The 25,519-nt window shown below is 38.5% G+C and overlaps 3 protein-coding genes across 3 annotated transcripts in view; all 3 read right to left on the reverse strand.

Moving 5' to 3' along the window:
- Window positions 1-1,009: 1,009 nt before the first annotated feature.
- LOC146308101 (tripartite motif-containing protein 16-like) lies at window positions 1,010-4,962 on the reverse strand. Its single transcript, XM_084746365.1, has one exon. It carries the CDS (start codon window positions 3,778-3,780, stop codon window positions 2,116-2,118), a length of 1,665 nt encoding a protein of 554 aa, XP_084602491.1. The 5' UTR covers window positions 3,781-4,962; the 3' UTR covers window positions 1,010-2,115.
- A 7,508-nt stretch (window positions 4,963-12,470) lies between these two features.
- On the reverse strand, window positions 12,471-14,331 carry LOC146308102 (tripartite motif-containing protein 16-like). Its single transcript, XM_084746136.1, has one exon. It carries the CDS (start codon window positions 14,188-14,190, stop codon window positions 12,529-12,531), a length of 1,662 nt encoding a protein of 553 aa, XP_084602262.1. The 5' UTR covers window positions 14,191-14,331; the 3' UTR covers window positions 12,471-12,528.
- A 1,102-nt stretch (window positions 14,332-15,433) lies between these two features.
- Window positions 15,434-25,519, reverse strand: part of cfap44 (cilia and flagella associated protein 44) — a 28,150-nt gene continuing 18,064 nt past the window's right edge. The window contains exons 25-35 of the mRNA XM_084746636.1: window positions 25,097-25,338; window positions 23,543-23,795; window positions 23,192-23,395; window positions 21,384-21,579; window positions 21,172-21,291; window positions 20,535-20,665; window positions 20,297-20,413; window positions 18,494-18,695; window positions 18,199-18,359; window positions 17,893-18,027; window positions 15,434-16,325 (exon numbers count right to left, since the gene is read on the reverse strand). Coding sequence (XP_084602762.1) covers window positions 16,071-16,325; window positions 17,893-18,027; window positions 18,199-18,359; window positions 18,494-18,695; window positions 20,297-20,413; window positions 20,535-20,665; window positions 21,172-21,291; window positions 21,384-21,579; window positions 23,192-23,395; window positions 23,543-23,795; window positions 25,097-25,338 — 2,016 coding nt within the window. The 3' untranslated portion in view covers window positions 15,434-16,070. The remainder of the gene's footprint in view (window positions 16,326-17,892; window positions 18,028-18,198; window positions 18,360-18,493; window positions 18,696-20,296; window positions 20,414-20,534; window positions 20,666-21,171; window positions 21,292-21,383; window positions 21,580-23,191; window positions 23,396-23,542; window positions 23,796-25,096; window positions 25,339-25,519) is intronic.

The following is a 25,519-nucleotide window of genomic DNA, read 5'->3' on the forward strand; positions in this document are numbered from 1 at the left end:
AAAGAATGAAGCAAAACTAACCTCCAGTGAACTGCAAGAACAGAAATCAGGTAAACTTGTGTTTTCTACTTACTTTAATATCAGCAAAAAACAGTAACATTAAGATGATGTGCTATGTTTAAAGTTAAATTTTGCTGCCATAGTTTAATCTACAATGCATCATATTCTAGAAGATCATCATGCTTCAACCCGTACAGGATGATACAGTGTGATCTGAAGGGTAACTTGTAACTAAAGCTGTCAGACAAATGTCATGTGGACTAATTACCAGGTTGTTGAGTAAAAGCTCAGTGTTACATTTCATTATTTTCTATGTTTTATATTTTCTAAAATTTCTTATTTATGTTAATAAATTAATAAATGAATATTCACCTATCTTAAGATTATATAGAAAATATTTTGCTCAGTAAAAATTGTTTGTTTATACCTCATCTTGTTCTGCATAGCACTGGAGTGTCAGGTGTAACTGTGTTGCAATAGCACATAGTTTTCATGGCTCACGGGACAGTAGGAGGGACTCAGCAGAATTTTGCTCAGGGCCACATGGAGGTCAGGACCGGCTCTGCATGTGATACCTGTCAAAAACTGCTTTTAGACAAACCTGTCTGTTCAAACTCAACAACACACAGTAACTGCTGGAATGAAATACAACATTCATTTCAGGGAATGAAACAATTTAATTGTTGAGTTTGTTCACATGTACGATCTGTAAAAGATTCAGTAAAGAAATCAGTCTTTATATCTCCATATTCACATCATCATAAGCCAGTGTGTTAAACATCATCCACCTGTCAGCACTGTAGACAAAAATAATTAGTACATTCCCTGTTGATTATCTGAATAATGATTATATCTTTACAACACTAAACAAAGATCAGCTATTTAACTGTGCTGAAAAGGACTGTAGTTCTACTCCATTTAAGAATGGTTAGGATTTTTGAAGTAGGGTTAAATTAGGTAGTTATCTAGAGTAGATGGCAGTCATCATGCCTCCAGTCTGGAGAACATACAAGAAGCTAAGCAATGTGCTACTATAGACAAGATCAGAATCATAATAATATAATCAAGTTAGGATATTTTGACCATTGTACCTTGCTGTCAGACAGCCTTTTCCAATGGAAAACCGGCATTATACAAGCTTAGGATCGCTCTCTCAAAAACATCCAGACTCCTTTGGCAAAAACATTCATTTTTCTTTGCAGAACACGGCAGTTGCTGGTGTCCTGGTGCCTAATTCAGTTATCTTTTTTGTGTGTGTGTTATTGTCTGTTTATGTTTGGTGTTTTAAAAAGTTCAGATTCACTGAAGCCACACAATAACACAAATAAACTAACCAATCAATAGACATAGTTAGACCAGCAACTCCCGTGTTCTACGAGGTAGAATTACTGTTTTTGTCAAGGGATCTCTGTTTTCTATGAAGAGAGCGATATTTGGCTTATATACACATAAATATAGTTTCCTGCCAGAAGAAGTTGTTTGATGGAAAGGTAAAGCAATGAAAATATTCTAAATATAACATACACCTAAAATGATATTGGTTTTTTAGGTGGCTAAAATGTTTTACTGCAGCCTTTCTGATTCTCCAAACTGGGGACATGTCCACCGCCATCAACTATAAGTAATATACTCACTATCGATAAGTAACTCATACAACCCCACTTCAAATAATCAAAACTATCCCTTTAAGTCTCATGCAGTGGAATACAAAGAGAAGACAATATTATAATAACAAAACACATAAAAAACTATACACAGTGCACTGCAGATTACAAATATGCCCGTGGATAAATGTTTATTTGGGTTCTGTTTATTGCTAACTGTGCTGTCACCACAGTGCCAGCAGCCAGCTCAAAGATAGAATCAGTAGGATTTATCTGAGGTGTTCATAAATGCACCAGAGATAGTTTCAGACCTTTAGGGTTGGTTAAGTGTCCCAAGTACAACAAAATAATGAGAAATACAGGCTTAGAGCAGGGCCCTGCAGATACAGCCACCACTACACTTCTAGTGGGTCATAATATTGAAAGGGATTGTTTCTCAGTCTATACATTTTTTTTGTAGTTGCATATTATGCCGTTAGACTTAATTTGTTACCTGGGGAAAGACTTTTGTCTACTTGAGCTCATGTAACTCAGCTGTAGATCCAAAATAGTGAACACCAAGTCCAGCATAGAGCGGCTGAGTGAATGTGGTCTGGACTCTGTGGAGGAGAGTCATGGTTTCAGAGACGCTGTAAAAGGACAGAATACCTCCACTGTGATCCAGGTACACTCCTATTCTGGAGGATTGAGGACCTGAGATGGAAGTGCTGATGTTGTTATGTTTTAAATGATAATTACCATTAACAGCACACTCTAATGCCCAAGACTTGTCATTGTTTCCAAATTCACTATTATTGCCTGTTCTGCTTATATCCTTGTATGTGACTGCTGCCGAAACTCCTCCACCAGTCCATTCCACCTCCCAGTAACAACGTCTGGTCAGACTTTCTTTACCCAGGACCTGAAACATGTCAGTGAATCTGTCTGGGTGGCTAGGATACAGCTGTAATGCTTCCATATTAGTTGCTTTTCTGTTCCCTTCAGATAATGACAGCTCTGCATTTGCTGTGTTAAGATCCAGTGTGATTTTTTGTGAATGTTGTAAGAATGCAGCTCTGGTCTTTGGCTGTGGTTGCGGCAGTACAACATCCATTTCTGTCTCTGTTGGTGAGATTTTGGTCAAAACCTCACTAAGAATGTTCTGTAGTTTATCCTTGACCTCTGACACAGCTGTTGTCACATCCTCGAAGTGTTGCAGAGGATGAATTTTGATGCTGGGTGACTCTGTAGTGAGATTTGACAGCGAGGGGTAATTATGGAGAAACTCGGTGTGATCCTCTGTGTGAGAGAGCTGTTCCAGCTCAGCGTCCTTCATCTTCAACTCAGCGATCTCCTGCTGCAGTTTCTTCTTAAGCTCTTTGACCTGAGTTGCTTGACTTTTCTGCTGAGATCTGATCTGTTTCTTCACATCAGAGCTTCTTTTCCGGATAACAGACATCAATTCATTAAAGATCTTCTCACTGTTTTTGACTGCTTTATCAGCAGAGCGATTGATGGCTTCCTCCTGCTGCTGAAGCATCTTCACATCTCTCTCTCTGTCCTGGATTCCCTGCTGAACTTTTTGCCAACTTGCCCCAAGCTCTTTCTGCCTCTCAGTCATTTCTGTTTCAGTTAAGACTGTCTCATGGCCTTTATGTTCATTTATGGAGCAGAAATAACAGATACACTGCTGATCAGTGCGACAGAAAATCTTCTTTACCTCATTGTGATGAGAGCAAATGTTCTCCTTAATATTTACTGAAGTTTTTACTAGCTTGTGTTTCTTTAATGGAGCAATGTCATAGTGAGGCTGGAGGTGAAGCTCACAGGAGGAGACCTGACACTGCAGACAGGACTTCGTAGCCTTACGTTTTCTCCCAGTGCAGAAATCACAGGACACATCTCCTGGTCCAGCATAGCAGTGATCAGCTGCAGCAGCTTGGAGTCCTGTCTTCCTCAGCTCCTCCACTAAATCTGCTAACATGGTGTTTTTCACCAGAGCAGGCCTCGGTCTGAAGGTCTGTCTGCACTGAGGACAGCTGTGGATTTCTTTCTGATCCTCTTCATCCCAGTAGCTTTTAATACAGTTCATACAGTAGCTGTGTCCACAGGGAATAGTCACCGGATCCCTCAGTAGATCCAAACAGATCGAACAGCAAAGTTTTTCCTGGTCCATCTGAATTCCCTGCTGCGCCATTTCACCTCTTAGAGACTGCTAACGTCAAATAGTTTCACTCTTTCATACGAGAAAAACAATGGGGGCTAATCCAGACCAAAACTGAGTTTCCTTGTTTACTTGCACTCACTGATAGTAATGACAGCATGCATGTCACAGCATTTTGGTTACGCCCATGTGAAAACAGAGCAAGCAGAGGGAGGAGGGGTCATCAGGCTTTGATACATTCCAGGAAGAGGAGCCGTTCAAGGAACTAATTGTGTTTTTGTTGTCCCTCTTTAAAATACACCCTGCTCACAATACACAACCTAAGTTTACCCTGCTCAGATAATAAGTCAGTTGGAGGTTGATGTGTTGACCCAGACCACTCATCCTTTAGCAGACTTTTCTTTGTTAGGAGCAGCTGTGTGACATGATTCAGCAAATCAGTTCCATACACCCACTTCATTAATTATTAACAGTTTACTGATCTGCTCATGCAGACAAATACAGATAATGTTGGCGTTGTTAGTGACCTGGCTTTGAACTCTTTATATCCTCAAGGGTTTATTATCACATCATTTCATCACATCATCACAGTTACAGCACACCATATTGATCTTGAATGCATCATCAGTAGAGAGAGAGCAGTCAGATGATTCATCACAGAAAAAGTCATTGGGTTTTGAAAATACAGTTACTCTTAGGGCCCCATTTCAACTTCTCTGTGGTGGTTTTGTTTTCAAAGTGTCAATCAGAGAGCATGACATCCAGTGGTGGAAAGAGTACTGAAAATCTGTACTCAAGTACTATTATATTGCTAAAATATTACTCAATTACAAGAAAAGTACTAGTCTTAGAAAAATACTTAAGTAAAAGTACAAAGTATTTGTCAAAAAATCTACTCAGAGTATTATTTACTTTTAACTGATGATGTCACCATCACCTCTCCAGACTAGGGCTCTAAATTTTCTGTGTTTTGCTTTACCAATAGTTAAAACACTAACAATCAATTGATCATTAATAATTGATTTGATACAAAACAAGTGTTTTTTCCCTCATTGTGATTGGCTGTTTTTTTTTCTCTCTCATTTCAAGTTTTTATTTCCTTATTCAGCAAATGTCTCTAGCAGGCAAAACAAAACTAGATGAGGTGCAGTTACTGCCACAACTACTGATTAAATATCCATGAATACATTTTTAAGTGGTTAAATTCTTCTTCTTCTAAAATCAATTAAAGATCAGTCATTAAATATACTTCTTTTTGGTTTGGTTTGGTTTTTTGTCCATATGTCCTGGTTTTTATTGTTTTTTTTTTTGCTATCAAATCACTTTACTGGCTACAAAAATTCAGATAAAAGGTCTGGATATGAATTCAAATTGTACTCAGTACTCACCTATGATTTTAAAAGTAACTAAGTAGATTACATGGCATAATGAATACTTAAGTACAAGTAAGAGTACAGACTTGAAAATCTAGTCATAAAAGTACAAGTACCCCCCCAAAAAACTACTTAATTACAGTAATTTGAGTATTTGTAATTAATTACTTCCACCCCTGACAACATCCCACTTTATTTTTTTTAAATTTTTCTCTTATAGTCAGGAAAAGAGCCAGTTGGGGAAGGACTAAATGAAAGAACAATTTTCAAGTATTTGTCTCCACTTCTGGCGCCTTTACTGGTTTGTTTTGTTGGATTTGTTTTTCATGTCACTTTTTTCACCACCAGGTGTCCTCCTTGGCTCAGTTTTCCCTCTAAGACATTTTGGGGTCCTTTTCACAGTAGAGACAGAGCAGGGCTGTATGTCAATAAGCATGTTTAGTGAAAACTCTTAGTTGACTGAGCGTGAGATGAGGGAAATGCTGCTAATATAGAGCCTGTTTAGAGCCAGTGCCTGGTGTGTCTGTTCCGGGCTACAGTACAAACATGGCGGCCTCAGTGCAAAAGGATCTGCACCTTCTGATATAAATGGCTCAGTGCAAGTTAACTAAAACACAGCATTTCTTATTTTCAGGTCATTAAACATGAATGGAAACATACTTGTGACTATTAAATTCCATTTCTGCCATATGCTGTCATTAATCTTACACACCGGACCTTTAACCTCTCACTTTCTGTGAAACCAGTCTAACAAGCAAACTGCATGGAATTTATTTATTTATTTTAATTAATTAATTTTATTTTTATTTCAATCAATTTAGGATTTTTTTTTTTATTTTCCTTTAGATGTACACATACACACACACACACACACACACACACACACACACACACACACACACACACACACACACACACACATATAATCGATTAATAATTAATATATACAATATTAATTATTAATATACACAGTATAGTAATAATTAAAATATACAATCGATTAAAATATTTAATCAAAATTATTTGGTATTTTATGGACCAAACAACTATCATTTCATTGAGAAAATAATCAACTGATTAATCATTGATAAAAATAATCGTTAGTTGCAGTTCTAAACACATTATATTAGACTAAACAGTTTCCCCGTATTTTATATTGAAGAAATCCAAAAGTGACACAAAGTAATAAAGTTGCATTACTTTAATATTGTGATACTTGGATTATATTTCTGACCACATTTTTGACAGGTAATTAGTAATTGTATTGAAATAGATTTTTAATGGTACCGTCCCAGTGACGATGACCCAGTTCACCAGTCAGACCATTGACCATTCACTTTAGTTTTTCAATCAGATCAACAACAGATTGCAAAATTCTCTGGAAGACTTCCTCTCTGTTTGGCTTGGTGAGTAGTTTTCTCTAGATGAAACACATTTCCCAATTCCTTTAGGCACACGTCAAATGCTTCTTATATTTACAGAGTTGCAGCAGCAGTTTTCTGGTTAGCTAGTGTGGATAAAGATATGGCCTGGGCTTCATATCTATCTTTCACTCTACCTGCCTCAACCACACAGAATAGTGCAGTTAGAAGAGCAGAGGGAAACTCTGAATCAAAGGCATTGGTAAAAGAAAAAAAAGACATCAGACAAATGAACCCAGAAAGTTTGACAGGTTTGTTACACAGGAGTGAGAAAAACTAGAAAATTTCAAACGAAATTTTGAGTGTGCCTGATGCTCGCTGCTGACTAGTATCCCCACCATACAGATGGATCATTGAGGTTGTGTGTGTCTGTGTGTGTGCATATGCATGCGCTGTCACATGCATGTGTGTATGTATGTGAGTGTGTGTGTCTGTGTGTATGTGCATGTGTTATCATGCACGTTTGTATTTATATGGGTGAGAGTGTATGTCAATAAAAGTCCCCTTACAGACACAAAGAACATCTTTTGTGTATGAAAAGTTCTAGAAAATTTCTAGATGATTTTACAGCTCCTCTCCTCGCCAGTGATGACATCACCCACTCTAGCTCTAACCACTGCACGCAATACACACCCATTATAAAGTCTGAAACAGACTGAAAATCTCCCAAAACGAAAACTGTGAATTTGTTAAAACCGTATCTGAACTAACAGATCGGCGTCATGGCAGATGAGCAACAATGATGTTCTGCAAGTTAAAATGACACTGATTTTGTCAATTGAGTTTAGTGGCTTTGGGGAGAGATACATCTGGCTAATATAACAGCTGTTTCCTGTCAGAAAAAATCTGTCTGGGATCAGGATGTCAGATACAAACAGCTCAGACCTGAAACACTAAAAACAAAAACTGATGGAGCTTTATACTGCAGACGGGATTGTTTTCTACTGAAAAGTTGTGCAGATGTGTAGTTTTTCCAGAGGTTTTTGTGTGTTTGTTGCATGTTGGAAGTTTGGATGGTGTTTCTGTACAGACAAACTGACTCATGCAATCAAGATGTTGATATCAACAATCCAAATGTAGTGCAGTGGGAAACACTTTTATTCTACAGGTTGGGATCAGTTCATTCACTTTGATTGAAATTGTCTTTATTTAGAAGTGATTAAAAAGAAGCACAAAACTGCACCTAAAACCTGCATTATCTGAAGAGGGAATTAGCAATAGAAATGCAATGATTGCAAGATGAAATCAATAATATGGATTTGAGTTTGCTTTCACATGAAGTGATTCTGACCTGCAGCTCCGCTCACTCAGCTGTCCTACATATGAAGTGGTTTCTGTTTGCAGCTGCGACTGAAGTTTTCTGAATGTAACGTGTTTGGTGTCGTTCTGTTTCTTCTTCATGTATGGTTGTGCTGCTTCAGCTCATGGCCGTCGGTTATTGAGTGTTGGAAGCACTTCAGATATTTATTCACAGATCAAACATTTAATAAAAGTTAGAGGGTGTAGCATCTTTTGTAGGATTCTCTGATTTATTGCTTTCAGAAATTAGATCAATGTTAGGACTTTCAGGACCCAGGTTTAATCCTTGGTTTGATTTTGAGACCTGTTTCCAAAGGAAAGAGTAAGACACTCTGTGATTCCTTGCCTCAGGTAGATAGATCACTACTTCAGAGTTCAAGGACCCTGGTTTGATCCTCCTTAGTTTTGAGACCTGTTTCCAAAGGAAAGAGTTTTGAAGTTCTGAGGAACCAGGTTCAGTCCTTGGGTTAGTTTTGAGCTGAAGTTGATACAGAGAGACAGTTCAAGAGGATGACCTGCTAAGATTTAAGTTCAACTCAGTGTTGGGTTCAATCCTGCTTGAAGACATGTGTTGTCTTTAAAGACAACAATATCTTTAATTAAAATTGATTATGTTTCATGATGGTTTTTAGGTTTATAGGACCAGTTAATTGATTAGTTGGATTTTGAACATAGATATGATGATTTTGTGGTAAATCAACTTTTATTTTACATATGGCCAACAAGAGACAGACGCAAAAAAAAAAAAAAAAAATCCTATCCTAAAATAATTTTTAATACTTTCCATGAAATAACGCATATCAATTGTACTTTTGCATACTGTTTTTTTAGTCAACAATCTCTAATGAAGTAAATTTACTAGGAAGTTCATGCATTTATGATAAAATAACATCTGACTGTTTTTACATCAGCTGTACCACCTGACATCACAAATGTTTTAGTCACCTTCAAGGGCTGCATGATGTAGCAAAAAAGATAAAATTATTTTGACTGAATTTGCAGTATGTGATATGATTAATGGAAATGATGAGTTTTGCATCACAATTTTCATGTTCACTAAAATAAAAGTGATGATGTGATATTTATTGAGGTCTGAACAAAACAAACATGTTTTCTTTGACCTGGAGAAGATTTTTAGCTCAGATCATCTCTGCAGCTCTACACTACCTCATTATAATACTGATTTCTCACACATTATTTTTTCAAAAAATAATGATTTGGTTCTGGTTCTTCAATTTGGATTGTGCACTTGGCCATATTGTGATTTTATTGTGATTGTGATTAATTCTGCAGCTCGACTACCAAACAATTGAAAGTAACTATTTGGAGCAGCAGTCTCCTGTTTCCTGTTCTAAACTCTTTTCCTCACTATTAAAGTACAACTATTACAGTTATGACACCCCGACATTTGACAACATACAAATTGCTGGATAATTTTTTTTCAATAATCTCAACAGCTTTACCACTATGGCTCTTGCTTTTTTTTTTTTTTTTTTTTTTGAAAGGTTTCAAACATAACATCATGTCACAGTATTTTATTTTAACTAACTATCATTAAAATATCATTTTTAATAGTTTTCTCTTACGGTTGCACCACCTGACATTTTGGGGTTTTGAGATGTTAAAATATAAAATATATTATTTGAATGTTCAGTATACAGTGATATCTGCCATGAATTGATTCAATTATTTTAAAAGGAAATTTTGCACTTGGACACAAAAGTCTGTCTGCTGTGTCACTGACCCTGATATAAATGCAGGGGTGGAAGTAACTAATTACAAATACTCAAATTACTGTAATTAAGTCGTTTTTGGCATACTTGTACTTTTACTTGCACCATAGTATGCATTACATGACGAGGGTCTGGAGGTGAAACACTATATCTGCTAGCGAACAGCAGAGGACGCCATAACACAGACCAATACAGTACTCCCAGTATGAAGAAGGAAAAACCTGGAAGACAGTAGAACAAGTGAGGTGAAATTAATACATATTACAAAAGAAAACATAAAGGAAATTCAAAAAAATTACAGAAATGTTTCCCTTTTATTTCTTTTATCTGCTACATTCAAAAGAAAACACATCATAAGAAATAAAAATTACAGAAATGATTTCCTGACCTGTAATTCCTCTATCTGTTAGACTTAGTACTTAGTAGAGGCTGATACAGTAGTAATGCTTAATGTTTCAATCTATTTTATTTTTATTGTTTTGAAGGAGGCTGGTAATATCACATACTTTGCTTATTGTACACATCCCTTAAAAGTGTGTCCAAAGCTTAATAGTGCTGTGGCAAGAAGACCTAAAAAATCATAACAAATTATGACTCATCCCACCGCCCAACCATATTCAGCTGTATCAGTATCCTGTGTACATCACCTGTGACCAGATTTCCCGCTGCAGCTGGGCTGCTTAGCAACAGTTAACGGCAAAATAGTAGTTCGCTTGGCAGTACTTCAAGGTTAGGCAATAACTGTTAGCTGCCCAAGCACAGAGTACACTAGATACTATTCCCTGTGTCACACTGAACAGTTGGAGGTTGTTTCACGCACACACGCACACACACACACACACACGCACGCACGCACGCACGCACGCACGCACACACACACACACACACACACACACACACACACACACACACACACAGGGGATGCAGAGAGCATGCTGACACTCCAGGAGAACATAACAGATGCTTCAGTGTACATGGAATGAAAGGCACAGAAATTCTCCTTCTTTAACACAGCATTGAGCCACACTGTTGCACTGTTGTAGTTTATTAGAGTCAATTCCACATACACCTGCTGCTGCCCTAAATACTCATGAAATGTGTGTTAATACACCACTGAAATGCGTAACATTTGATAAAAAAAAAACTACAGCAGCCAGCTGTTTTAGGATGTTACTGATTTAAACATACTGATTATTATTCTGGTTCTCAGTGATGATTTAAAAATACTGGAAGTGCTGTCACTTACTTTTTCAGTCAGCAGATCCCTTAGGTTGATATTAATTATATATGTTCAATAAATAAAGACTGTCCTTGCAATGGTAAAACTAAGTTTATTGATCAATGTCTATTTTTAGCAATTTATTTAAAATGTTAAGTTTAAGGAATTGTCACTTTGATCGTACATGGAAGTGGAGCCATTTACTTTTCATTTTTAAATATTTTTAAAGGAATTAAATCTCATACATATTTACATTAACATTACACAAACTGAGTAGAACATTGGAATTGTAAATAAAACCTTTTTGTTTTTAAATTAATGACATCAAATAAATACCGGTCACAAAATTATGCAGTTGGTGTTACTGCTACACAACACTTTTATTTTGAAATAATAAGCTCATCATGGTCAGGTGAGGAGGTCAGTGAAGGAAGCACAGTGGACAGTGGCATATGGAAAGTCAGATTTCTTATATTTTTGTTTTAAATGTAATTATTTCTATTAGACTTTTGCATGTCGGTCATTGGTTACTCATCTCATGTCACAAGAGTGAGAAACTGAAAATAAAAATTGATTAATCTGAATAGTTAAATGTTTTTGGTATGGCTGAAGACACAAGGTCTGACACATGGCAGGCATTTTGATAAAATTATAGTTTTTCCTCCAAATTGTTACATGTGTTGCTCCTCTTAATGTTGACATTAGTAACACCAGTGATGCACCTGTATTCCTTGGTGTTATATTGCTTCATAGTGTTTTCTACCTATTTTTTTCAGCGATGTGATATTCAAGCAATATTTTGTTTAATTATTTGTTAAGTAATCATTGATTCAAATGCATTAAAATTAGTATAAAATATTTTGAATACTCTTAAATGATTGTTGACAAAAATTAATGGTGCAAATCAAATAAAGTCATAAAATGATGTTTAACATTATGTTAAGTGGCAGAATTCCAGAGCTACAAGAGCGGACATAAGGGGTCGTTTTGACCTTTGACTTCCAAACTCTAGTATCCAGCCTTTAATTCTTTGTTCTTTTAATTATGTTTTAAATAGTGTGACTTAAATGAATCCAGGCTATTCAATTCAGATTAATTCCTTCAGTTTTTTCTTCATATGTTGAGAGTGTTGCCCCCCGATACTCTTCAGTATGTTGTCAGTATAAGCGTGACTGTAAAATCTTCCTAGTCTTTTGAGCTCTTTGTTGAGGACTCTGTTGAAACATGTAGACTGAGACTTCAGCCAGGAACACAGAACAAACAAGCAAATACTTGATTCATTGTTGGAACCAAATCAAATTTATTAGTCGACTGCCTACACCTAGCCAATCAGTACATCTTTCCATCTACTGTTTCACATACACAAGAACAGAACTTTAAACAGGTACGTCAGCACTGTGATTATACATCAGAGTTAATAAACCTTTCTACAATCTTTTGAACATATTGACAGAGTGACATGAAGAAAATAAACACAATCAACTATTCAGCTTTGATCACAAAAGAACTGGGCTGCTCAATCACAGCCCAAGAAATCAAACAATAATGTGAATATTACAAAAAAAAGCAAATATAGAACAAACAGGAGATCTACAGTATATACATCATGTAAAAGCTTACAATTTCATATGGAAATATCTGCTTAGATTTAATGGACTATCATAACAGCCTTTATCTATGTTAAGAAGGTATTTTCTGTTCACTGACCTGAACAACTGGTATTTCCAGTTTTATGTCTACTGGAAACAAAATTCTGCTGAAGACCCAAAGTAATAAACGCCAAGTCCAGCATAGAGTGGACGAGTGAATGTTGTCTTGGTTTTGTGGAGGAGAGTGATAGTTTTAGAGATCTTGTAGAAGGACAGAATACCTGCACTATAATCCAGGAACACTCCTACTTTGGAGGACTGAGGGCCTGTGACGCTTTCTTTGTTATTGTCATGTTTGAAAGCATAATAACCTTTGGCCGAACACTCTAACGCCCAAGACTTGTCATTGTTTCCAAACACACTTTCTTCTCCTGTTCTGTCAATATCCTTGTATGCAACTGCTATTGAAACACCTAATCCACTCCACTTCACCTCCCAATAACACCGTCCAGTGAGACTTTTTTTACTCAGAACCTGAGCCCTGTTCATGAACCTGTCAGAGTGACTAGGATATGACTGTTCATCATTCACAGAGACTGCTTTTCTGTTCTCTTCAGACAGTACTATACTTGTACTTGCTGTGTTTGGATTCAGTATTAACTGACTCTTCTTAACTGCATAGTGTGACAATTCAGCTCTTGTCTCGGGGTGTTGTGGCAGTAAGACATTCACTTCAGTCACTGTCTGTGAGACCTTGTTCAATTCCTTTATACAACTCTCCAGGAGTTTACCTCTGGCCTCTGACATGGGTGTTGTCACATCTTCAAAGTATCGCAGAGGGTGGGCATTGAGCTTGGGTAAGACGAAAGGTTTGCTGGGACATGACAGCGAGAAGTAATTTTGCAGAAACTGGGTTTGATCCTGCACGTGAGAGAGCTGCTCCAACTCAGCATCTTCCCTCCTCAGGTTAGTAAGCGCCTGTTGCAGCTTCTCCTGATGCTTTTTGGCTCGATTCACCTCCATTTCCTGCTGGCTTCTGATCTTATCCTTCACATCAGAGCTTCTTCTCCTGATGAGACAGATCAGCTCCATGGACATCTTCTCACTGTCCTCCACAGCTTTATCAGCAGAGTGATTGATAGCCTCCACCTCCTCCTGAAGCATCATCACATCTTTCTCTCTGTCCTGGATTCTTTGCTGGATTTCTTGCCGCCTTGGCTCAATCGCTACCTGCCTTTTTTTCATTTCTTCTTCAGCTACGACAGTCTGATGTCCTTCATGTTCATCCATGTAGCATCGATAACAGATACACTGTTTGTCAGTATAACAGAATATTGTCCTCACCTCATAATGACGAGTACAGATGTTCTCCTGAAACTTTGCAGAATCAACTAGCTTGTGTTTCTTTAATGGAACCACTTCATAGTGAGGCTGGAGGTGTTCCTCACAGTAAGAGACCAGACATTTTAGACAGGACTTGACAGCTTTCCGCTTTCTTCCAGTGCAGCAATCACAGGCCACGTCTTTAGGTCCAGGATAGACGTTACAAACTGGAGCAGCTTGGAGACCCGTCTTCTTCTGCTCCTCCACTAAATCTGCTAACTCAGTGTTTCTCACCAGGACAGGTCTCGGTCTGAAGGTCTTATGGCACTCAGGGCAGCTGTGGATTGTCTCCTTATCCCAGTGGCTTTTTATACAGTTCATGCAGTAGCTGTGCCCACAGGGAATGGTCACAGGATCATTGAATAGATTACAACACTTTGAACAGCAGAAAATTTCTTGTTTCAGCTGAGGTCCTTGCTGCGCCATTTCACCTCTCTGAGACCGTGAATGTCAAATACCTTTTAACTATCATGAGTGTCAGTAAAAGGAGAAGGGAGTGGTTGTCAGGTATTGCTTCATTGCAGGAGGAGGAGCTGTTCTAAAAAGGCAGTGTTCCCTCCTTGTTCAGAGTGGAGCCTTGGTTACATGAAAGGGTGATCAAAACAAACTTCAGTTTCCTTTTCAGTCCATTCTTCTGGGAAATAAGGTATAACAACCAGCTTGTGTCTCAACTCTGGGGACAGAAGCTGTGGATTGTCTCCTTATCTCAGTGGCTTTTAATACAGTTCATTATATGATCAAAAATACATACTGGTCCTCTTACCTGTAGTGATATTTATCCATCTATATTGTTCTGTTGTAAATAGTAGAATTTTGTAGATACCTGTCTCCAGTCTAATGGAACTAAATTGCACTTGGATTGTGGTACTCAAAGCACTAAAAAAATACATTTGAAAAATTCAACACCTGTGTCTTTTTCCAGAAATCATAACCCAGTTACCCAAGATAATCTACTTTTGCATCACAAAGAAAGTAGTTCCCACATGGAAATGCTCACAACAAGGTCTATGGATTATCTAGAGCAGTGTTTCTCAACCCTGGTCCTCAGGGACCCCTGCCCTGCATGTTTTAGATGTTTCCCTGCTCCAACACACCTGATTCAAATGATCAGTTCATCATCAAGCCTCTGCAGAAGCCTGACAACAACCTGATCATTTGAATCAGGTGTGTTGGAGAAGGGAAACACCTAAAACATACAGGGCAGGGGTACTTGAGGACCAAGTATGAGAAACACTGTTATAGAGTAACCAGGTCATGATTTCTTTCTTTCTTTCTTTGCATATCTTGGACATGGACCCAATATGAAGAAGATCTACAAGTCTCCTCCTAGGATAGTTTACAGATGGTCTTTAAGTACGGGGGACAGAATTGTTCGATCAGATCAGACACCAAAAAACCAAACCACTTTCCCAGATGAAATTCAAGGCAACTTCAAATACAAATAGCCTCTAATGCTTGTTGTCAATGTAACTTTAAAACAAAGAGCACTCATTTTAACCATCCTCTCAATCAGATCTATTGAGATAAAAAGTCATCTGTTCTAAAACAAATGTAATGTATATGCTTAAGAGTCCCTGTGGATTGGCTTATAAAAGAAAACTGCACACAGTCTTTAAAACTCATATTGTAAAATATCAGAATTGAGCATGTGACACAACAAAAAGCTCCTCCAAAGAGACTTATATTGTATTTATTTTCTTCGAAGTAGTCCCACCTGCCACCCCTACAGGAGGAACTTGTATAATTATTCAGTGACACACGGCTGAGTCAACATGATGCCTCTATACCTGATGACTGCCAGCATGTTGGGCTCGAAATGCTGCATTCTTGCCAAATGAATCACAGAAAGCCTTTTGTCAAAGGGGAGCAAGAAGAGACTGTCTTATCATCGACCAGACAGAGCACTGGCAAATAGGTTGTTGAGCTGTTCAGTGGAAATGTACATCAGTTGAAGTTACAGTTTTTAAAATACTGGGTCCACAGTTAGCTGAGACCAAGAAAATAAATCAAATTATTCTACTTTTAGTATCCCGACATTTGTTGCTTGTTTCTTTTCAAGATTAGCTGACAGTAAGGTGACAGGAAGTCATGTGGATCAAAAACATCAGAAGGTTTTACATTCCAAACACCAGTAGACAGCTTTCAGTAATGACAGTACCAAAAACAGTTGTCAACAAACTGAAGTATTTTTGTAAGTTTTACAATAACAATATTTTATAAGGAAGTGCCGTATGTTCTCTCACTATACAGTAACTGTGTTTTCTTTCTGTCCTCAGTTTAACAGCTCCCTGTCCACTTAAGCTTTTTTATGCTTTAAGCTGTTTGGAAGGACCGCCTTGTCCTCGATTGCTTGTAGGCGTGTGGCCTGTCGGGGAGGGCAAAGGGGCGATCGGGGGCAGCGGGGCCTGGCCGGGGGGCAGGACGTGGGCTCCTTCACAGGTGAGGAGGCCAATCTCTCTGCTGAGGGCCTCAGCCTGCTGCACCTGTGTTTTGCGCAGCTCCCTAAGCCTCCGAATCTCCTCCTGGTCCACACATCTCCTGTAATCCTGGAACTGTCTGCCCTGGATACACAACAACACACATCTATGAAGGTAGGCAGCAAACAGACAAACACAAACAAACTCACATATGTATGTTCATGCACTTCAGTGGTAACTAATGCAGCTTCATTCAGTGCACAGAAGTAGAAGAAAGCAGGCTGCCCTTGGCTAAGTCTTTCATGGGGATTTAGCCATTTTAATGCCAGGGCTCGCCCCCCCCATGGAAAAATATTCCACCGAAACAAGTCCCCCTCTGTAGTAGAGGCAAGTTTTATTTATAAAGCTTGAAAAATTACACAAACTAGACTGAATAATATACGTTTGTAGAGGGGCATTCAGGGACGTAATGAGGAGTAAACCCAAATAACCTCAGTTTATCCACCTCTTTGAAACGAGGCTGAAAGTTTACTCACCTATTTTCAATTTAACTGTATCAATGAATGAGGGGAAACATAGACACAGAGCACATTAAAGCCCCACCCACCCCAGAGGGGAAAACAATTTATGGCTCCCAATTGACCTGTATTGTGTGAAGGTGCCACTTGTCACTTTCCATCTGCAAGCAAACAGAAAACTGTCTAAAAGCTGCTATGTGCTTGGATGCATTTAAAAAAAAACTACTAATGATCTAAAAGTTGTTCATATTAAAGTGTTTCAACTCTGGCTGTTCAGCGGAATCATTTCTCACAGAACAGCAAGGTGAGGAGAATGGACACAGATTTACTGAAAATACTGAGTTTGTCAGTTCAACTTTTCCTCTCTGGTAGACACAGGGTGCTAGAATAACCCACTGACATGCAGAAATATAATGTTTTTAGTTAACTACAGTCACTTTGTTGGCGCTTAAGTACTTGGTTTCATATTATAGCACTGATCTTTCCTTCCCCTGGTGGGCGTGGTTTGCTGTGTTGTGCACTGTCTCTATATATGTGTTTTTATCACTACACCCCTGATTTACACATATTTTTCAGTAAAACAATGTGGTGGCCAGTTTCAGAATTCATCATAGACATTTAAATATGTGTGAAGTATAATGTTAGTTGAGGTTTCAGCCGTGCAGCAGTACAAGGAGCCAAAATCTAAGCGTATCTTTGTGAACTGATGATTACAAAAAGATAAAAAATCATCTCTGTCTGAAATGACAGTCAGACCTCCTCCTGTAGGAGGTCTCCTGTAGATTTTATTTTGGGATTAAGGCAAAAATAATGTCATTAAACAACTTCAGTCACCGTTTTGCTAGTTTATCCAGACAATAATGAGACGACCCAAAGCAAGCTGACAAGACACACAACAGTGTGTGATGCAGGACGTAAGGCTTCACCCCCAGGGAGTTCCTCTACCCTCTATTAGCCAAAAAAAAAAAACACTGCAGGTTCAGAAGGTAACTGACATCTTGTGTGAACAGAGTGTGTGGCCAGCTGATCAGCTGAATCAGCTTGAAAAAAAGTTTAAGCTAAGAAAAGTCTAATAAACCTGGGTTAGATTGTTGAATGTTTTTTTTTTCAGCAAACATAACAATATACTTGCATGTATGAACACTGTGGACCCCAGCTTTGATTTTAAAAGGAATCGAATGCACAGAATTTACCATTTTCTTCTGCCTAGTGTTGAGTTTATGCTCCAGTGCTCTCTTCTGGTCGAAGAAGCTCGTCACGCTGAGGACACGCTGTGTGTGACACCTGGTCACCTCCATCAGAGCCCAACGCGCCTCTTCTACCTTTGCCTGAATATCACAGACACACACAAAATTCAGAAAAAGATCAATAAACTTGCTCTGAAATGTAACTTGTTTTAACAAATTGCATTTTGAGTCTTAAGAGGATCAGAACAAAAAGCAGAGATACAGATAGCTCACTCTTGCCAAACACACACACACAAATACAGGTCAGCGTACATCCCACTGTTTTAGTTCCACAACGTGTGCAGCATCTTGGAGGACTTTTTCCTGTTTGAGCTTTTCCAGTGTCTCCGTCCCTGACAGCGTCTGCAGAACGTCCAGATCCTCCAGCCTCCCAAACTTCTGCATCATCAGCTGGGTGCACTGCTTCTCCAGCTCTACACACATACATATATATATATCAGTACCTAAGAACAACGACCAGCTGAGGAACTTTGTTTTTATCTCTTGTTTCTTTTCTTTGACTTTTGTGTTCATGTGACTTTCAGATGTTGGCCCGTGTGGATCTTACCCTGGATCTTGGCGTCCATGTCCTTGCAGTCATCGATGAGCCTGACCTGTTGCTGGCGGTCCTCCCAGTAAAGATTTTTCTGCTGGATCTTCTCCTCCTGCAACTGCTCGATGCGCTCCTGCAGACGACTCAGCTCCGTCCTGGCCAGCAGTAAGGCTGGACTCAGGTCAGACGGCACCGAGCTGTCAGTGACAAACTCAATCTGGGAGATGAATGGGGAAGATAGAAGGAAGAAAAAGGGACAAAGAGTAATTAGACAGAAAAAAATAGCAAATGTAAGTGAAAATTCTATAGGACCTAATAAACTTCCATACCAATATTGATACAAAATAATTTAATCAAACTAAAATGTTCCATTTGTGTGCACGTAATAAAATAATTAAATTATCTCTCCCCTCCTTTACTGTCCTGTCTTAAGCTGTCTTTTCTCAATAAGGGCATAAAAACAAAAAAACAAAAAAGAATTAGAAAAAATTCATTGTCATGTTTGAATTTAACCACTGCAAAAACTACATGAATAAATCATTACAACTTGAAATGGACTTTTCAGTTTAAAATTAAAGAAAAAAACTCAACTTTAACTTGAAAATGAAAGAAAATAAACAACTAATAAAAATAATTTAAAACAAAATCGCCAAAATTCTCTCATTTGAATATTTGCTTTCTAAGTCCTCTACAGAGGTGTGGCCTTGCAGATGAATTGAACTCAAGTCAGGCATGAACACCAATGAACTGTGACTTCACTTGGACTTGAGCATTTTGACTTGAACATACTTGATACTTTCCTCGAGGCCCAAAGATTAAAAAGTATGTTATTTAAAAACAGGTGAATCCACAAATTGATTTATTTCCCTTAATTTCCTGAATCAGCTAAGATTAACACTGTTTGTTCTCAGCAAGTTGACACTTATTTGCCCACAATTCCCAGATCCAGTTGTGTCCCATCAATGTACAGGACAGAACCATTAAGAACTAATGTTACGTTACTGAGCTCTAGTTAAAAATATAAAAGTACTTGCGTTTGCATACAAAAACTACGAGGTGGTCAACAAAACATGAGTATGCAAACCTGCACAAAGAATGGTAAGATGAGGCTAATATCAACATAGTTAGCGAGCTAATGCTTAGTTAACATTACCTTAACAGCTAATTTTGCCATTCAGTGAGGCTGGAAAGTCACTGCTATATTATGACTGGATTTTGGACCAAAATATCTTTTGACTGAAAGAATAATCGACATGTCAGTTGCAGCTCTAAATTGTAAAGTGGACTTTTATTCTAAACTTTTATGTCCTGATTTTAGCTCAATTCTTTTAAAAGTAATATTCCCTTTCTTATGGTCATTTTCATAACGCAGGATTCTTCGAAGCCCCTTCGTTGAAATCTTGGATATTTAGTACAAATCAAAGGACAACCTTTCACTGCTCTGGTTTCTGTCAAAGTTGGACTTGTTTTGATATAGATGTGCTCAAATATAAAGCTAGTTGTCTGGTAGAAAGTTAGGCTTTCACCTGTTCATGCTGTCTGAAGGCTGGAAACATTTGGAAAAGCTTAAGACACCTCCTATGACATAAAATTGTGCAGCAATGTCAAGAGCTTTTAAAGCTTCCTATTGACACGGAGAATAACAGCATCAAGCTAAATATTGCTTTATATCACATTGAGATCTTACTGCTCTGCGCTGCTAACCAACCGTCTTCAAAAGTCGATCAAAAATGTACCAACAAATCCTTTGACTGGTGCTTGAATTGGTTTTGTCTTCACTCAGTTCTTTCTTCATCAGTGAACCGTCAGTCTGTTTACCTGGCTCAGTCTGAGAGGAACCACCACACTCAGTCCATTCATTTTGTGCTGTTTCTCTCTGTTGACTAACTCCAGGTCATTCTCTGCCGCCTTCCGACTGCCCTTCACCGATTTATCCTGCAGAGGCAAAAAAACAAAACAAAAAAAACAAACACTCACCAAGATGTGTGACAAAAGAGCTCATGGTAACAGAAACACTTCTGTTGAGGTGAAGAGACAGAAAGATGAAAAGTACGACCTTCTTGACGAGGGTGTCATACTCCTTCCTCAGAGCTTCAGCACTCTTCTTCTCCTCCGCCAGCTGTTCCTCCAGGTCCAGCCGACGTTCACGCAGCTGCAGTGTGTTCTCAAACAAGACTGGGTCACAGCCTGGTGCGCACACACACACACATACACACACATCACACTTAAATTTAAGTTAAAGCCTGTTGAACTTTAAGGTTAACATCCAAAACACACTGTATTGCCTCCATCTAAGCTCTGCCCACAAAAATGTCATAGTGTTTCCTAACAAGAAAAGGTGTTGCAGTGACAGCAGGATGCATCCCTGCATCTGATCTGACCAGACCAGACCAGCAGAAAAGAAACAGCAGTAACTTATTGTAGCCTTATTGCAGTGTATGAGTAAATGCATAACCCTCTTTTTTTCTATTTCAGTTAGGATAATTAATTATCAGTACATTTTTGGTATGCCAACTGGTGACCCACACTGTAGATTAATACAGGCATGTCATATTCTGTATTATTCTTATTCTTAAGTTAAATATTTTGATTCATCTTGTAGATCCTGACTGCAACACTGCAAAGAATTAAAGGCTTTTACACTTAATTGTGAAAAAGTGAGGCGCTGAATACTTTTTCAAAGCAATTCTAACCTGGAGGGCAAACACTGTCATCAAAAGCAGCCCCTCCGTCCTCTGTGCCACTGTCAAAATCATCATCATCATCCCAGTCATCGTCCTCATCAGAGTCTTCATCACTGTCCTCCTCTTCTTCTGCAGACACACAGTTGGATCATGAAGGACACAAGTAAATACTGATTCACACACACCATGCACACACAGCATCACACTTGTTCCATCAGTACCGTCATCTGCCGTCAGCTCCTTTGTTTTAACACGTTTGATCTTCTTCTTGAAGACTTTAGTCAGAAACTCTGCAAACTGGTTCTCTTCGCCCAGCGAGGCCTGGAAGGAAGCAGCGAGGGCCTTCTCTCTCTCCTGCAGCTTGGCTCTGTCTGCCCGCTTCAGCTCCAGCTGTTCCTGACACTCTTCCAGCTGACTCTGTCATGAGAGAGAGGGGAGGATGTAACAAAGTACTCTTTATTTATTAAACTCTACAGTGGGTCATTAAAACTGCCCAGAACATCACTGGTATCCATCTACAGTGATATCAAAGAGATGAGGTGCCTGCACAGAGCCCCAAGTATACTAAAAGACAATATCCACCTGAGCCACAGCCTGTTCACTCTACAGAAGATACGGAAGTGTCACTCTTCCCTCAAGCTGCTTAATTCATCCAGCAAGGAGTTCATTTAAAGGCAATTTTGGCCTAACATCTTAATTTATTTATTATTTTGTTATGGCACTAGCTTAATGACCGGAAAAAGCTAAATGTAGCAATTTACATAAAATATATTTTATTTACTAGGCAACCTTTCTATGCAGTATAGAAATTATGCTGCTGAATGTGGTGTGCATTGTTTTCAGAAATACGACTGATGATAGACAGACTCTAGAATTGTGTGATTAACCCCGGGGAGGAGGGGCCAACTTTGAATGGTGTGTTCACAATCAGCAACCACAAAATCCTGCATGGTATAAGTAAAAGTTTGTACAACTGTACCAATAACACAGGGTAAAATATTCCATTACAACTGAAAGTTGTGCATTCAAAATCCTACTGAAGTAAAAGTACATAAATAATATCAGTTAATGCACTTGAAATGTCAAAAGTAAAAGTACTTATTTCTGGAAAATGTCCCATATTATCATATAGCCTAATTTAAAAAACACTGCCTCAATCCATAAGAGGAATTTTACTATTGTAGGTGGTCAAGACAGAGCTAGTTTTAACTACATGATGTATCATTAAGTACATGTATGGTGCCTTTGGTGTCAGACCCTTCCAAGTTTTTTTTTTTTTAATTTGGGTCTTGCACAGTTACTTAAATCAGGGGTTCTCTAACCCATTTGTAACATAAAGCACACTTCTTATTTCTTATTTCTTACTTCTCATTGCCAAACAATTTCCATACTGGTGCAGGGTTGCCTTTATATCACTTTTTTTGTTTCAAAAACTGTTTGTCTTTACCTGGTGATGTGTTGTGTGCTGTCATTGATATTATGCTGTTTAATCTGACATTTTTTGTTTAGGTGAATTCTTAAGCATATTTAGGTATACTAATTACTAGCTCTGTAATTTACTAAAAGAAAAAATAATTATAATCTAACCATTTGTTAGTACCACTGTGTGTAGCTCGCATACTCAGACATCTGAAGGAGACCAAACTAGACAAAACTTTTCTGTGAGGGTTGGAAACCACTGCTTTGGTCTGAAACCAACACCCTATATTAAAACGCTTATCATGTGTCACTACAGTTGTGATGTAATACATACAATATTTCTTTCTGACAGACAGTGGAGTAGAAATAGAAAGTTATAGAAAATAGTGACATTCAGTTAAGGTACAAGTACCACAGATTTGTATTTAAACACAGCACCTGAGTAAATGAATTTTCCACCACGGAAATTCTCATTAAATTTCTAAAAGGTTACTTTTCATTCTGCACAGAACTGAAGCAAAACCTGCATGAGGGGGAGGAAAACAAACATCTTAGACACTGTGGTTCACATCAAATGAAGAGGTCCACCGGTGCATAAACTCTCTCCCACCGTGATGCTTTTCTCCTCCTTAATGCGTCCGTTGAGTTTCTCCTGCAGGCTGTCCTCCCTCCTCTCGAACTCCTTGAGGAGCAGCAGCTCCTGGTAGAGCGTCAGTTGTCGGGGGTTGGCCAGCTTCAGCTGCCAGTCCAGAAGCACTTTCTGGTGACGCAGCAGCTTGAGCTCCGCATCAAACTGACACACAGAACTCTCCATCTGATGATTAAAAAAACACATCCACAGATTATATTACAGTTTATATAGTTCCAGAATATATTTTGTTCACAATTACACATATAATCTAATCTAATGGCCCTGTACTTGATTTAAGATTCAATATTCAACACTGAATGAATAAGAGACCTGCTCTGGTAGACTGTCCTGCTCGTGCAACAGTCTGATCTCCTCCTCCCTCTGGAGCTCTGCCCTCAGCTCACTCAGCTCTGCTCCTTCCTCCATCGCTGACTCTTCTTCTGTGGTTACAGATGAAGGCGATAAACCGAGAGTCCCTTCTTCGCCTTTCTCCTCTTCCTCTTCCTCTCCTTCCATCTCTTTCTCCAGCTGCTCCAACAAACTTGTGGCTCCCTCCTGCTCCTCCTGTGCCATGGTCTGAAACCTGTTTGAAAACAAAACAATAGAAATAAAATTATCACTGAATGGATAAAAAACACCTTGAAAATATGGTCAAATGTGAGAAAGAAGTTAAGACTCTCCATATCAATATCAAGAGCATTGAGGACTGCACAGAAGATTGACTTTGTTCCATCCATATTAGGAACAGTGTTCAAAAAATGGGAAGAAAAAGATTTAATGAATACTTACAGAAACATAAAGAATGGGACAAACTATGTACTTCATCAAACATAGAACATTTTATTATGTTAACTATTAAAGGGACTGTTAGAAGAAGATGATATAGTATATATATAAGATATTACAAGAAGAAGTAATGGATAAGAGCTTGGATATCAAGGAAAAATCGGAAGTGGAGATGAACACTACAATTTTAGATAAGAACTGGGAACTATCATGCAGAGCGGGACATAAATAACAAACAGCGCCACTGGAAAGGAATTTGAAAGGAAAATGAACAGTGCTAAAGGGACTGTGGCCTGGTAGAAGACCACACATACATTTTTGGGGACTGTCCAAATTGGTAAAATATCCAAAAATATACTTATTATATGTTTAGATTATAGAACTGCCTTTAATAACTTGTGGAGTTCCTCAAGGGTCCGTACTTGGGCCTCTTCTTCTGGAATATTATAACATCTCCTAACACATAACAGTGTTACCACATGACTACAGTCCCCTACACTTGCTGAATAAGTGCGCTGACACTGGCAAAACTGAGATAATTGTTTTAAGCCCCAAAGAACAGAGATTAAAAGTCAGTGCTCACTTGAATCCATGACACAAATATTTACAAATCAAGCCAATTAACAGATCAGCCTAATACCACCTTGAAAACATAGCAAGGACGTCTGTCTAAATTAAACACAGAAAAACTTGACTATTGTAATGGTGTCTTCATGGGACTTAGTAAAAAAAATCACAATAATATTAAAAAAAGAGTAGTAAAAATATCAATCAGACAGCTGCAGCTTTTACAGAACGCTGCTGCCAGTGTCCTCACTAAGACCAAAAAAGTGGAGCACATAACACCAGACCCTAAATTGCTGCATGGCTTCCTGTGTGTGAAAGGATAGATTTTAAGAATTAAGATTTACTAGTTTTTTAAAGCACTAAATGGTTTCTGGCCGAAATACATCTCTACAATCAGCAGCTAGTCAAAACAGGTTTAAGATGGCTTTAAATCCGTGTTGTTTGGGTCAAAGTCACATGATCAATAAAACACTCTTCTTCTGTCTAAGTCTGGACTTGGTCTTGTATCAACATAAAACCGAGCCTCTGTACCTCTGCTCCTTCAGAAGCCGGTATCGCTCCAGGGTGGCGCGGCTGTACTGCAGCCTCTTCTCTGGGGTTTCCTCTGGTAGTATAGAGGGCAGGGTGGGTGGGAGGCAGTGGAGATGGGGCGCAAGATGCCGCTGGCCCCTTTGGAACTGCTGAGCCTGAACGTGCAACTCAGACACCAGGCGAACCTTTGAGTCCCGCAATGCCACGATCCGTCCAATCATCTCAGTCTGCTTCTTACGGATCTGGTGGGATGTACAGAGTTCTTAAGTGAATCTGCTATGCATGCAACTAAAGATCTTTCCATCATTAAGTAATCTATTGATTATGATTTTTGATTTTTTAATGTTTTATTTAATAATTTACTCTATAAACTTAAAAAAGCAAGAAATGCCAATCATCAAGTTTGCAGATGCCATGGTTCTT

The sequence above is a fragment of the Lutjanus erythropterus genome, chromosome 20, assembly GCF_056507025.1.
Source record: "Lutjanus erythropterus isolate fLutEry1 chromosome 20, fLutEry1.hap2, whole genome shotgun sequence".
NCBI classification, from domain to species: Eukaryota; Metazoa; Chordata; class Actinopteri; order Lutjaniformes; family Lutjanidae; genus Lutjanus; species Lutjanus erythropterus.